This window comes from Notolabrus celidotus, chromosome 6 (assembly GCF_009762535.1).
Source record: "Notolabrus celidotus isolate fNotCel1 chromosome 6, fNotCel1.pri, whole genome shotgun sequence".
Taxonomy (NCBI): Eukaryota; Metazoa; Chordata; class Actinopteri; order Labriformes; family Labridae; genus Notolabrus; species Notolabrus celidotus.
Window position 1 is genome coordinate 28,280,305 of NC_048277.1, and position 15,907 is coordinate 28,296,211.

General features: G+C 39.6%; 1 protein-coding gene across 1 annotated transcript in view; it reads right to left on the reverse strand.

Moving 5' to 3' along the window:
- The window catches only part of plxnb2b (plexin b2b), a 151,566-nt gene that overhangs the window by 24,498 nt on the left and 111,161 nt on the right, over positions 1-15,907 (reverse strand). Inside the window, exons 15-24 of the mRNA XM_034685655.1 lie at positions 15,697-15,845; positions 13,291-13,402; positions 12,340-12,476; positions 11,722-11,901; positions 10,295-10,388; positions 7,103-7,300; positions 4,914-5,093; positions 2,905-3,041; positions 758-858; positions 164-393 (exon numbers count right to left, since the gene is read on the reverse strand). Of these exons, the coding sequence (XP_034541546.1) occupies positions 164-393; positions 758-858; positions 2,905-3,041; positions 4,914-5,093; positions 7,103-7,300; positions 10,295-10,388; positions 11,722-11,901; positions 12,340-12,476; positions 13,291-13,402; positions 15,697-15,845 (1,518 nt within the window). The remainder of the gene's footprint in view (positions 1-163; positions 394-757; positions 859-2,904; positions 3,042-4,913; positions 5,094-7,102; positions 7,301-10,294; positions 10,389-11,721; positions 11,902-12,339; positions 12,477-13,290; positions 13,403-15,696; positions 15,846-15,907) is intronic.

Sequence of the window (15,907 nt, forward strand, 5' to 3'; positions counted from 1 at the left end):
TAAAAGGGAAGCCAAAACATTTGGTATCACATGAATACTTAAATGCAATTTATAACTTTTTTCAAGGGTTTAAGACTATCAAACAATTAAATATCTTTGTGAAACTCTGTTTGCAGACATTATCAGTGTGTGGCATTTATGATATATTTCTATATGTAATTACATTTATGAGGAAGGTCTTGGAGTTCAGGAGGTTGGAGAACTGGTTGAGCGCCTGAGTCACGATGGCCCGTCGAGCCTCTGGGATGTCGAGCTTTCCCGTGATCATGACATCATTGGCACCATCCTTAGACGGCAGGAAGAAGACACGGTTGGTGTAAGTTTTGTAGTCCAGGAAGGGGATTCGTCCCTCGCTGAGTTCGTTGGTGTGGTCCTCCATCTCAATCATCAAGTCTGTGGGATGAGACAAGAAAAAAGTGCGTTATACCTTATTTGTATCTAATGAGGAGCTTTGTGTCATTTGTTTGCTGCTCGTCTGTCTCAGTTATTCTGCTGCGGGAGGAAGAGTAGGAGGAGGAATATTATTTCAGTTGTAAAAGATTGTTTTTCATTACTGTTGCTGCAAAAGTGCTCCTTCTAATGATGATAACATGAAGCTAAGCAGGAGAATATATTCAATTCACTGCTATGCAATACATCAAAGAAATGTAATCAGAGCTATGAAGCACTTCATTACTTTACAACTTCTTACAAACATGGATCATTTGAGAGGCATTAGTGTTATTGCAGAGCTTCAGCACAGCTGCACCATCTGTACCTGTGAATTCTTTCTTGCAGCGGTCCCGCACGCTCTCCTCCAGGTTCTCCAGCTGGTGTTTCACCTTCTCATATTCCCGCTCCGCTTGCTGACTCTTTCTCCTGAACAGATCCAGCAAACACAACACGTATCATGAAAATAATGTTTGAAATTTCCCAGAAACATCTTGTTGATGCTGTCATTACTTATTCACGCTGGGCTTTGTATTCTTTATGTAGCTGTTTTATGAATATTCAGCAGAAAATTTGCAAATTGAAGTAATACAGAACAGGCTGTGACAGAAATATCAACTTAAAGATGGATTTCTTTTTCTTCTTCAGACCCTCTTGGATGAATAAACGAAAGTTATGAGGTTAAATTAATTTAAAATGAAGACAAGCTGTAGGCGATCCATAAATGACATAATGCCAAAAAAACTGAGCATTATAAATTCAGGGCTGTGAACAGAGCAAAAAGATATGACTGGAGGGAATATTCAAATAATTATAGAAAAATAGATGTAAAAAATGTAAAACTTTGAAAAGTTAAAGAGCTTCACAAACAAAAACATACCTGAAGTATCTTGTATTTAATATTAATATTAAGTTATGGATATTGTTGTTTTACTCTTAAGTTTTACCACTTACACTTCCTGTATCATAATATTATATAACGGTTTATTACTGACATACAGGCTCGAATTCAGAAGCATTTCTTTGTTTGAAGAAATTAAATGTTATCTTCAAAAAACTTACACTGTTCCACCCCTTGAATAAAACTTGAAACTAACACAAAGCTCCAATTAAACAGTCTAGCATGTTTCTTTAAGTGCAGCAGGGAATCAAGCTATCAGGTTATTAAACCAGCCTTTCAGCAACTCATATCAACAAGGTGTCTTCAGTGAACTCAAAAAGCTCTGAAATAACATTATGTAACAAAAGAGCGTCTGTAGGAGTCTTCAGATGATACAAAGGCAACCCACCAGGCTCATTATAGGAATTTGTTTTGCTGCCGATTATGTTGCTGTGGATCAAAAGTGGGAATTGAACCTTTCATCTTGCTTTGTATAAAGAACCATTTCAACATTTTTAAAACAATTTGACCTTACAACAAAGTGAAGCATAATGAATGAATAATAAAAACAAGGCTTTAGCAACTTTCCTACAATATCAAAAAGTGAATTCCATCAAAATAAATACTGTTTCTTATTCTAAGGGTCAGGACCCCGGCGAGATCACACAAGGAAACTGTCGGTTGCCAAGACTATTAAAAATAAGAAAGGAAAACCGTTTATTTTGTGATTGTATGTGTGTGTTTGTGTGTGTGTGTGTGTGTGTGTGTGTGTGTGTGTGTGTGTGTGTGTGTGTGTGTGTGTGTGTGTGTGTGTGTGTGTGTGTGTGTGTGTGTGTGTGTGTGTGTGTGTAACTTTTCTTTTGGAACTTTCATTTCAACCCTAATCTTTGACATGAGGGACCAATGCTGTCTCAAATCACCAGCTAAACACATACTTAACATGTTTCCGCATATTATTTCATGGTTTTTCTTCCCATTATGAGATTTGCCTCGAAGCAACTGTTGCCCAAGTGATGAAGAGGCATGTTTCTGCCTTTTGTTCGTGGTCCACCGTTTTGAAATCTGACTAACTAAATGCTTTGTATCTGATTTATGTTGATAGTACTTTTCAACACAACCCTCTAAGGTGTGTTTATTACAGGTCAAACAGGGAGTTTACACCTCTCGGATATCTGGAGGAATCTCTACAGACAAAAAAAGTTTAATGAAGTCACCTTAAAAGGAAACTCTATTTATAAGAATGTATTAACTGAATGTGCAATTGTTTTTGATTATTTATAGCCGTACAGCAGCGGACCTCAAATATTAAGGAACCAAAATACTAACTGTACAACAACACATGAGTTAAAAGGTAAGTGGAAAGAATGATGCTGGTTGGTGAGTCAGATATGTAACATTGTGTGAATAACAGCACACAGACAGAGCCTCCTCTGCGAGTAAAAGTGTCTCAGAAACTGATACAGGGATATTTATGGAGAATTGTGACATGTAATTTAAGGACAAAGAAGTTTGGATAACAAAGTTTCAACAGCTTATTAGATTACTATTTTCAAACTATGGTGTCTGTGGCGCTTACCCCAAATATCTCGGCTTACCTGTAGCAGTAGACTGAGATAGCGATGATGAGCAGCATGGGCACAATGACAGCCGGAATGATGATGTAGAGCGACAAATCATTCTTTTTCTCATACCGCACCGAGCCGACCACCCACTCCCCTTTCCCGAACTTGATCTGTGGATAAACACGGAGAAAGAATCTTATTATCTGCGTGAGCTCCTGACTTTTTCAGTACCGATTTATTCAGGTAGAAATTAAGGGTAAAGAGGAAGAAGAGACGGAGGAGGATCGACATAATTGCCCATAGTTTTTCCAAAGCAGCTGGGGAACCTTTCAGTGCTTATAAAGTGCGGGGGTGATGTACAAGTCAGTGTACCCACTTTGGCTGTATAAATACATAAATGTGTTGAGTTTAACAGTTTAAGATCAATAGTTTCCGTGTACTATTGATAGTCTAGTGGTGTCACTTCTTCATGCAGAACACAGCTGCAGAAATAAAACAATAGCTCACTTAGAGGAATTACCCAGAGAGAGGGTACAGTGCTCATCACAATTGTGGCTCAGCTATAATTATATATAATTATAGGGGCTTGTAACAACATGAAAACTGCTCAAGGAGAAATAAAATGGTGCCTCAAGATCTATAGTAGACACGTCTTTGGAGACACACATAACATTGATTATTCAAGCATGCTCTCATCGGCAAATCTGCTTTGGTGTCTCCAGTGATGGAGCGCAGCAAAGTTGATTTACTCAAGTACTGCACTCAAGTATTTGAGTTCCAGTATTGTCTTTTCACAGCACTTAATACTTTTACTTCTAAAAATGTATGGATTTCTCTGCACAGCACTCAATATTACACTTACTCACAGTATGTAAAAGTACAGATGGAACAATCAGTCGACTGAGAGACAGAATAATATCAAAGCATTTATCAAGAAATGAAGCCATTTTCATGTGATAACTGAAAATGATTGGTTCCATTTTTGCAGATATTCACATTTGGTGAATTCTCTCTAAATCCACGATTCTTTCTTTATTTTCTATCTTATTTGATATCATTGTGAGGGATAGACAATTGTTTGGACAGAACCAGCATTGTTAAGGTGTCACTTTGGGTTCAAACTCATTTTCATTTTAATTTGTGTGACCCACGAAACCTTCTTTTTTTTTCTCCAAAGATATATTTTGGGCCTTTTTGCATTTTTTATTTGATAGGACAGCTGAAGAGAGACAGGAAATGTGGGGAGTAGAGAGTGGGGGAAGACAAGCAGCAAATGGTCGACCGGCCGGGAATCGAACCAGCGACCCCTGCCACGAGGATTGTAGCCTCTGTATGTGGGGCGCTTAGACTGCTAGGCCACCAGCGCCCCCAAAACATTATTTTTATCAAGAAATGTATGTGAAGAGGATACAAAAAGGGAATAATCATTATTTAAAGTTCTACACATATGAAGTATAAAAACAGGTTCTACCCAGCCAATATATAACATTCTAAATAATCATATATAACAGTCATTGGGGCTGTTTTTGTCTGTTAAATAGGGGGTGTTATGGTCATGTTCAGGCTGATACCTCTGTAGTACCTATACATTATTTACAGCTCAAGAAACTCTTCGTTTATCTCAGGTTAGTGTCTTTGAAAACACTAATTTCAGCTTCTGTCTGTAATACTTCATTTTAGGTACCGTCTCTTTAAGTTGACATCACAAATTGAGATAATCTTGTTCGTAATTCTCATGCGTTCTTTTGAACAAGCCATTCAGAGCAGCCTGCTGTCTCAACCTAGAATTAATCCAACCAACGTTAACCTCACAATATCAAAAATGTCCGCTTTATTGTTGACATAAACTTCTACACCTTATATTTGCTTTCAAAATATGAAAAGGTATAACAACACGTCTTTAAGTTTCTCCACTTTTGATTAAAGTCATATGCTTGTAACTAAGGATGACAGACTTTTTCTTGCACTTGTTTTTTTAATGTGGAGTTCAGTATCTAAATATGTATTTCACTCCTGTTTTTCTGCTCCCTCCCTTAACTGACCATCAAGTCCAGCAGCTCGGGCCGAGTGTCTCTGCGGTGGCGTCTGGAGCGTGCGCTGGGTGTGGTGGAAGGCGGGTCCAGAAACAGTTTGTCATCCTGAAGTGTGTTGACCAGACAGGGGACGTCCCCAACAAACGCTTGAGCCTCTTTGGCCGTCATGGCTTTGGAGAATCCCCGACCCTGCAGGGGGAGATCCACGTTAATGCTCAAAGTGACTGAATAACATGGGATGGGATTTAATTAAAGCATTTATATAACATCAAGCAGACCCATCATATGAGGGGTATTAAAAACATAACTGTAAGCATTTTCATTATTGATGGATGGAAAGTTTATGACAGCTCTTCACTGTTCCACTGTAAGAGCTGAAAGTAATTAAAAAGATTAAGATTATATTCCATGTAAGCACATTTGTAAGTAATTTCTTAGCTAAGACAGTATGGGCACAGCTCCAGTCAATCCTACAGTCCTGGCACTGCACACTTCAGTATCTACAGACATGCTTTCAATTACTCTAATGCAGTCTGGAATATAAGAAAGGTGAAATGAGCTTAAGTAAACTGGCATCTGAGTAATTGAAAAGGCCTCAGACCTCTTTCTGCAGACACCTTTCCAGACTCATTTACCAAAAGCTTCAAGATTACTTTGTAGAAACTTTGAAAAGTGAACACGGAAGACAGAACTTTAAAGCTGACATAAAGGAGCAATAACATTTAGGATCAATCTACTGAATTGAGAAAACTGACCAGCTGACCGTCCCATTAAGGCAATTTTTCAACATTTGATAGTTGTGCTGATTTGCTGCTTTTCTTTGTCAGAGAAATTTTAGTCACAAACAACAAGAATTTTATGATGTCATACATTTGACTTCAGGGAATTTCAAGGGCTTTTTTTTTTACTTTTTCAAAGATTTCTGAGATCAAATGATTGGTAGAGTTATCATTAAATACCAGATAACTGTGTAGATCTATCTAGAACTTTTCAAAAGTATGACTCAATGCATATCTTAACAATAAACTGAGTCAAATAATTAAAATAAGGTGTAAAAAGAAATGTGCTTGTAGACTTCTCCTTCAATTTCCAACAAGTCAGCAAATACTTTCAAAAATATATATATTTAGGGGCTTTTATGTCTTTATTGGGAGGACAGGACAGTGGATAGGGCAGGGAACTGAGAGAGAAACTGGGGAATCACATGCTGTATAGGACTGCAGGTTGGAATCAAACCTGGGCCACCAGCTCCAAAGATGAAAGCCTGGGTGTTAGGCCAAACTGTCACCCCAATATTACACATTTTTAACTTACATTATGTCTTCTGTTTACTATTATTCTTTGTTTAATATCTTGGCAAGTATTTTAAAAATTGAGATCCGACATCTGCAGAAATACAGCTTAAAAATAATGTTATAAACATTCAGTTACCAGAAAAAATGTCATCCTTTCAATGCAGTTGATTTAACTTGAGCTTTATCTTGGTTATAATAATAATAATAATTAAATGTATTTATATAGCACTTTTCTAAACAGAGTTACAAAGTGCTTCACAGAAAGTAAACAATAATAATAATAAATATAACCCCAACCCTTTTTTATACACACATGCACATATATATACAGTACATGTATACATACACACATACATACACACGCACAGTCCCGGTTGTCCCTTTTATTTTGACGAATGACCACTTTATATGAAGTTGTGTTCACTTAGCTGTATGTCATTAAACAAAGCTGAGGCATTTATTTTCCAATTTTGTATTTGATCAGTTTGTTGAGTTTGGAAAGATGTCAAATTGTCTGATTATAAAGCATAACAGAGGACATAAATATGTGCTTTCTTATGTTTATCATCTCATCACCTTTTAAATTTACCTAAAGACCCATATTAGAAAGGGTTCCAAGAAAAAAGTATTGATAAGTGGGACTATTTTTCTACATTTTTCTCAGTTAATTCAACTCTCAAATATAATCACACCACTGAGTGGAAATATTAACTGGGCTGTTATTTAAATATGTCTACAAACAATCAGACTTAACCACAACATAAGCAGAGGAGAGAAAAAAATAAATGTAGAACGTCAGCATCTTTTCCCGTATTTGTCCTCCAGTCAGATAATAACATCATTCATCTTAATCCCCTCACATAAACTGCAGCATAATAAGGAGCCTGAGCAGCCTGCACTCACTGTGACGCTGATGATGCCGGCCTCAGTGATGACCTTTTTGGTCAGCTCATTGAAGATTGGGTTAGGATGGTAGTCGAAGGGCTTCAGCTCCTTCACCCAGTTGTCCAGCTGGATGGAGGTCTTAAGGAGCTGATTCTGGGAGCTGTTTACTTCCGGAGACCGGAACTGGATGATCGTGTCGTTCTTCTCATGAGCCACCTAAATGTGAGGAAAAGAGAGTGAATTATCCCAACATCAACAGTGTGATGGTTATGTGTTTACATGTTACACAAAAACGTATGTAGAAGAATAATCAGTAATCAATTTTGAGATGGAGATTTTAAGAAGAAAGGAAACAAGGCAGTGGGAGCTGAGTCTTTTCGAATGAGGCAGAAAGATACTATACATCATTGTGTAAGTGAAGAGTGTTTCGGGGGTGGTGTGGACTGAGATAAAAGCCTGATTGGTGGGATGGGGAAGATAAAATATATGAGTCCCTTTTAAGTTGTTCTATTAAAATCCCTATCTGCCATGTAGGAAAACAGCCTTTGATGAATCATGACTTGTACTGAGTCATTCCTCCTCTGGCTTTGTTTTGTTTTTGGTTTACTGGACCATTTGTGATATTTCTGTCACTCTCTGATTGTTCAGATATGAGGCTGACAGTACTGTGTGTGACAGCTAAGCCCCGGAGTCCTACGCACAGTTTAAGTTTTCCAGAGGACAAGGCAAAAAGGCGTAGGCAACATCAGTTTAAGCTTTATAAAGATTCAAGCAATAAAGTTGTCTTATAAAATGTCTTTTAACTGTGAATCTAAAGCAGCTGTACCTCTGTGTATTTAATGACTATATGCATGAGGAGGAATAGTTCAACACTTCAAGAGATGGCAGGGAAGCTAGAAGGTAAATATGAAGCTACGATTTCAGCCTGTTAGCTTAGCTAAGCTCCTAGAGATCATTCATTACTGTCTTTAGGTGCATTTCTACCAAGAGTTCCGGGGTCTTTTAGCCCCCAGAACTACTTCCCCAGACCTAAAAGGTTCCTGTGCCCCAATTGCTGTCTGCGTTTCGACCATGGGCTGAAGTCCCGGGTAGATTGTGCAAATCAGGCCAGTGATGTATGGAGGAAAAAAAATTATATTGAATAAAATTTTGAAATTTTAATAAAAAAAACTAAACTAGGATGCATTCCCAGGAACTCCCTCTGTTTTTCAATAACTGTGTTAACTCCACAAACACAGTTACGTTCAACCGAAAGTCCCAGGACCTTTGAAAAGTACTCCCCCCAAATTAGGGGCTTTTCAGGGGGGAGATTATCTACCCATGAACTAAATTTAGACCCTGGTTCCTCTGGTTGAAATGCACGTAGTTCCGGGGTAAAGTCCCTAGTTCCGGGGTAAAGTTCCTGGAAAGACGCCTTTAGTTGATATATGAGTGGGAATATTTCTTCTCCTTGGTGGGAAGTCACTTTGTTGGGTCTATGCATGTTCCCTTATAACCAGGGGTAGAAAGAGTACTTAGATATTCTCCTCAAGTAAAAGTACATTTGCTTTAACAAAATTTCTAACATGCTAACTGTGAAAATGCTAACATGCTAGTTTTTTGCAGTGCTTGCCTAAGAATTCCACTATGTACTGTCATATCTGAGACTTTGTCTGCATACAAATGTTGTCAAAATATACATTTACATGTAAATATAAAAATGTTTTTGCACAGTTCATGAATGAAGCCGTTAGCAAGCTGGCAATAGCTAATAAGCACAAACTACGAAGAAGGATGATGTGATTATAATTAGTTTTGCAAGTTCTGGTTATAAACCAACCAACCAACCAATCAATCCTGACACTAATTAAAGGCTGAAGGATCAGCAGGGTTTACCACAGAAAATCAAAGTAGTGCTAACAAAAAGGCTAGGGGAAAAGTACAGAGGAAAAAACACCAGGCAGCATAAATGTCTAGTACAGAATTTCCATCGTTATTTCATTCATTGTTTAATGGTTACATTTTTTTTTTAGAGTATCTTGTGTAATTTGGGGTTTTGTGGTAATATGTACTTAAATTCATGCCAGTTAAAAAAAAAAAAAAAAAGATTCTGATTGAGTTTTAGCTGCTGTATTCTGGTGTATTCTCTTTCTCCGTTAGCTATGCTACAATTAGTCATGCCAGTTTTTATGCAAAAATATACAGAAATAGCTAATCCTTTGGAGCAGCCAGTATCAATGTAGCGGTGAGTGAAGATTTAAATTGTTTCTTGGATAAATCAGAACAGCCGATGCAACCTGTGCCAGATGTTTATAATTACAAATAAGAACTGGAGGGACTTTAAAGTAAAAACTATATAAAGAACCCATCTCTGCTGTGAGCTGCTAACCTGACCCACAGCATGTTTTCGCCACAGGCAAGCGGCAATAAAGACTCTAAATATTTGAATCCAATTCAGTGGATTGACTTAAAACCAAGAGAAGCTTATGAAGTTGACCAGCTAAGGCCTTTGAGATAAAACTTTGCATCCGCGGATAGTTTGTGGCAGCCAGAAGCCTTTTTAAATCTCTCCTGTCCCCTGGTAGCAGGGACTAGAGACTTGGCCAAGAGTAAAGTGGAGAAGACCAGCAGAGTAACATAATCTTCTGCAACCTTAATGCCGGTATTAATTTTAGCCCTTTTAATAAAATGAACAAAACTGCTGCTGCTAACACTGCGCAGTACACTGGAGGGCAGGCGACAGCAGGCTGTGTACAGCTCCTTTAAGTTTCCTGGCAGACTCAGTGCTGCTTGAAGCAGCTGGACGAGGAACATAGCTGTATTGAGTTGAGGGTGAAACAGTACTGCTGGTATCTGTGTTCCTGCAGGTCTGACGGATTTATGGCCGAAAAAGTGAGATGGAGTCATACTGGCATATGGAAGTAAGGAGGATAAAAGTTTGTTGTTGTGTGTGTGTGCATGTTTCACAGAGCTGGAATAAATCACCACAGTAGTCGTGGACTCATGAGATGTGGGGAGATCGATGAACTGTGCTGCTACTGTGAGGGCAGAAACAGACTGAAAGGTAGAAATTCTCTGAAACCAAGAATCAGTGGAAAGAGACATTCAAGAAAAAGTGACATGAGCGAGGAAATGATGAGTTTTTGAGCTGGATAATCAGCAGGCTGATTGACGTATGAAGGGGAAGATGATGATAAATGAAGGGAGAATAGGAGAAAATAAAATACACACCTCAATGGACCTGGAGTTGTCTCCTTCAACCTTTATGACAGCAGTCTGGATCAGGTCAAAGCCGGAGCCAGTTACCACAATGTTCCTACCTCCACTACAAAACACAAAAAAGACCCATAAATACAAACAACACAGTAAAACACATATATGAGCGTGCATATCAACAGCCAAACAAAGATAAGCCCCCAAGGGAGAGTTACGGGAAGACATAGACGCGTCTTAAATTGCACCTCGGGTAATTTTCGGAGGAGATGAAAACAAATTAGTTTAGCCTGTCTGTTGTCCCAGTCTGTGTGCCTAATCACACGCACCCTGGTGCTTTCAATCGCACAGAAAAAGCAAGATAACTGTCTAATGCATCCATTTTCAGCGATCATCAAGCAGTTTGGTGCAGCATCAAAGGCTATCATTTGTAACTCCTTCAGATGATCAGAAGTGAGAGTGGAAAATGTCCCGCAGGCAAACACACAAAACACAATTCAGGCATACTGGGCAACTCTCGAAGGGCAAAACATATTTTTAAAAAACAAAAAGGTTCTTGGTGTTAGTAACCTCTACCAAGGTTTCAGACAGATAGAAGCTTACAGGGCAGAGGAGAGGGCAGGTGTCTTTCTTAGTGGTCAATTTTCCACAACAGTACTTCTCAGTTTGACTTTGTCAACAATGTCAATTGTGCAGTTTTTCCTTTTATACTTCTCTACTTAAAAAGCAGTTTGCAGTTTCTTGGGGTTATTTCAAGCTTCTCCAAACCATTTTTCTTTAGTCATAATATCAAAAAGTCATAATGATTTCTTTCTCAATGTATCTGCTGAAGAGATTTTAGAAAACAGGCTCTGTAGTGATACTGAAAACTATCAGTTCTGCAGTTTTGTGATAAAGTAAAGTATTGGACCTAGTGACGTTTTGACTTGATGGAAGCCCTGAATGGAAAGTCATGAAATCAAAAGTTATAAATAACATCCTCAGGAGGACAAAATACTGTCTACCAATTTTCATGGCTATCCACTGAATACTTATTTGGACATTTAACTTAGAACCACAAATAACATCCTTCTTGAAGAGAGAGAAGAAAAGTCAAGGCAGTGCTATGATTGCTATGTTCTGTTGCCTTCGCACCTTGGATATTTGCTTCATGGCAATCCATTTCCAGCTTGTTGGGGCAATTTAGTCTGGATCGTATTGGTGGACCAACAAACATTGCAATTTGTTGTTTTTGATCTATACTTTGAGTCTATCGGAAATTACAAAAAGGCGATTCCTTTAAAATCAACATCGCTTACTAGGTCAAGTTTCTTCTACGCCTTCTACATGTCAAAATGTCCACTGAACTTTTATTCTAAGGTTTGCTTCTTCATATAAATTAAAATCAGCAGTATAAACACTTTGATTCAAGGTGAAAGGCTTGAGATCTGCAGCTTTATACTGACCAGATAAAGCTGCATTTAGGTATGTGGTCCAGCACAATGGGGTTTTCCAGGAACTCGAAGGCGTCTTTGATGGTTTTGAAGGTGCTCTTTCCATACCTTACTGTGACAGTAAGACGGTCAGAGGGTACCTTCTCCTGGTATTCTCCTGTCCTGCAGGTGATCACCTCTCCAAAGCTCTCTCTGCCAAGACAAGGACACATCTCAACAATGGGTGGCTCGAGGAGTCAGGGTCGTACAGGGTCACTGTGCTGTGGAAGCCAACATGGCAGCAGCCTGACAGCTTGTTAAATCCTGGCTTTGCTGCTTCTATAGCTCGTTAGTTTTTTGTTACTGCTGCCGAAAATGTCACCATGGGCTGGTTTTGACAGAACACCCGTGATCACAACAGCAGTGAGAGAAAAAAAATCCTGCACATGACACCTAAGCTAAGGTCAATTCAATTTTTTTCCGCAGGAATGTGAAAAAAAATCAATTTATGGGCTTCAAAGTGTGCATACTGTAGAATTTGCATAGGATACAATGTTGGAATAACAAGTAGCACTTATCAACTGAAGAGACTGAATTGAAAAGAATTGGGGTTTGGCGTGAATGACAATTATTGAGTAAAGAAATCCTTACACAGTGCAGTCCACAGTCCCAACGGTGACATGGATGTCTTCTTTACTGCCAGTGTCCAGAGAATGTCCTGTAATCGTAATGAGGGTGCCCCCGGCTTTGGGGCCCCTGGAGGGTTTCACTTCTACGGGAATGGGTTCCTGGTGGAGGGCGTGGAGAGGTAGGTAAGATACAGCATGAATATATTGTATCCTTCCTCTACAAGCATTGACATGCACACACAAGCTCCAGCCCACACGCTCACACATAAAAGAACAACACACACAGAAACAGTGCAAGTCACACACACACACACACACACACACACACACACACACACACACACACACACACACACACACACACACACACACACACACACACACACACACACACACTTCTCCTCACCCTCCTTGATCTCCCCTGCTCTATCAGACACATTCTCACACACACATACACACACCCATACACACACCCATACAAGCACCACATCTGCCTCAATTTGCTGAGCAAACAGTTAGGCGGAGCACTCCCCTGTGGGGGAGCTTTAGCGGAGCCACAGATATGAAAAGCCAGTTAAATAGCTACGCTGGAGCCTGTTAAAGCATTAGAGAGAAAAGGGGGCCTACTGCACTGCATCTGGTTAGAGAGGATGCATACAAATTCTAGCTTTTTGTACTGTACAGCGTATTTCCATTGTAATATGACAGCATCTTGGTGCTTAATCTAGCAACAAATGAGGTTGTTGTAATTGTGTGTTCTACATAAATGACGTGCCCATGGTAAGTTCTGATAAAAGGCTCTCTGCATAACAGTGAATTTAAAAACAACAAAACCAGCTGAAGGCTTCTGAATGTTTTAGTTGTGGGGGTCAAATGTATTATACCTTTATTGTGAAAGCAGAGGTAAGGACAATTAAAAAGAGAAGTAGACAGAGAGGGAGTCTCTGTGTGTGCGTGTAGGGGGAGTATTTACCTTGTAGGTGAAGTACATGGAGGAAGTTCCTCTCTTCCCTCCCTTCACCTCCACCTCTACCTGGCCCCAGTTATTCTTCATGTCACGAACAGGGCCGATCTCACACACCACGCTGCACAAGACAACAGAAGAAGAACAGGTGAGGACAGATTTAAGGCTGCAGAACAATGCTTTACATCATGTATCAGTGTATTTATTTTATATATCACTTTAAAAAAGCACTTACATGTAATAAAGTGCACAAAGATGCATCGTTTTGACTCTGTTTAAGATGTGTTCTCCATATACGTACACTTTACAAGGTAAATGGACGTGTACTTATATAGCGCTTTTCTAGTCTGACTACTCAAAACGCTTTTGCACACTACTCATTAACCCATTCACTCACTGATGGTAGAGGCTGCTATAGTAAGGGTGAGCTGATCTTGTTCAGACACCGCTGAACAACAGGGAGCAATTTGGGGTTCAGTGTCTTGCTCAAGGACACTTCGGCATGTGACTGCCGGAGTTGGGATCGAACCGCCAACCTTCCGATTGTAAGACAACCGACTCTACTCACCCGCCCCACTTTACTTTAGTAGGTTTGTGAAAGTGCATGAACAAAATGACATTTCTGATGCAAAAACAAGTTCTGCAAATCAAATCTTTTGTCTGTGTCACTTTGATTGTTTTCAGTTGTACAGCTCCAGGATGTAAGTCCAACAGCCTCATGAGATCTAATCTCCCAAATTGATCAAGTTGTATTAACTTTTTATGAATATCACAGAAAATGGTCATGCAAATGGGTACTGAGTTTGGCTCCATGATATTGGTTAGTGATAATAAGTGAATAAACTGAGAAAACCTCCAAAAAAGGGAGTAAAGGTAAGTGAAGGAGCTGAAACCAGACATCTTTTGATCACCTTATGAAGTAGACACACATGCAAAACAATTCCCTAAGATTTAAGCAATGTTGTTGACTAAGCAGCAATATGATTTCCTATGCCAGATTGGCTGTGTCTAGCATCGTAGAAATTAGACCCTCAGGGAATTTCCCACATTGCACTTGGAATTGTGTGATAAACTAAATACATCTCAGTCTGCCGCAGTCCTTAGGGAGTGTGTTGCTAATGAAAGAGGTCAGCATAAAATGGCGAGCCTGGTTCAGTCTAACAGGTGGGCCTCAAGTAGACAATTAACAGCTACAGCATGTGAAGGAATTAAATATCACATTTGGAAAAGCTGATAACTTAAAGCAAATGAGCTAAAACATGCAGTCGGCCATACAGGACAGCTAACACTGAGATGAAGACCACAGAAGGCACGTTAGCAGCAAAAGTAGATGATTTAAGGGCGGAAAACGCTCCATCTGGGCTCATAAATCCAGTTTTATGCCTCATCCTGCAGATGGTGGGGCAAGAATTTGTCATAAACGTTGATCAATCCTGCCAGGTGTCAACAGCTCTGGCTAGTGGCTGTGAGGCTTCAATGTGGAAGTCTTCTATTTTAAAGACCGTTTGTGTGAAGTGAACACTTTTTAAACACAGCTGTGACTGGAGTGGATTTGTGAGGCGTATTCCAGAAAAGCTCATTAAATCACCTCTGGGATGAGGAGGAACAGAGAGTCTGCGGCATAAAGTCATCACCAAAAATCTGTGGCGAATGTCTGATGCCAACAAACCAGTGTGGTGTATTTATAGTGCTTCAGCATATTACAGGCTCTTCTGGTGTGACTCTCTACAAAGGCATCTTGTTTAGAGCCTTCTGTCTGTCGTGAAGCGGGTGATCATGAGTCATTAGGACTTTCACTAGAGAGACGTTTTCCCTTTCAACTTTTCAAATAGTTCCATTCACAGGCTCAAAGACGCAAAGATTAAAGTGCATTCAAAACATGAAAACAAATGTGTGTACGCCATTTATCCTCGCAGAGTCCCACACTGTATGTAAAGTAGCTGAAACGCTTTGACCTTCTTCAGCTTCTCCACGACATGCTCCATCTTTGTGGAGTAAATATGCTGACAGTACATCTTTACGGTCACTAAAGAAGGATTTGAATGCAGGCTGGTTATTCATAATTGATTATTTCAACACTGTATTGGTGCCTCTACTCAAAAAAAAGCATCTGAATACTTCTTTCACCCTCGGCATTTGCCTTTTAAAAGAGTGATTTTTGTTTTGCGTCTGGAGACTCTGAGATCAATACGGTGGCATAATGAGCTAATTAAAATATACACCCAGGTCACCTCGAGGAAAGGCAAAGCTCTACTTAGCTGATAAGGTACCCAAAAGTTTATGAGAGAGGCTTTTTTTTTGCCAAAACACAGTTCAAGCGACAGTAAATAACAGCAGGAGTGTGTGTATGTGTGTGTGTGTTTGTTGCTGCTTCTCATAAATTTGCATAAAGAAATCAATGTGTTTAAGTATTACCTCGTGGAGACAGAGTACTTCTCCTCCTGATGGATACACGGCTCCCCGACCACGGTGATGCTTTTGATGTCTGATTTCTGGATCCCAAGGTTGGAGCCCCTGATGGTGATTGAGATTCCTCCCAACAGGGGGCCGTAACGAGGGATGATCTGGATAGTGGGGGATACAGTGGAAGGGGAGGGGTTGGGTGTTTATAGGAAGAAAAGGATTT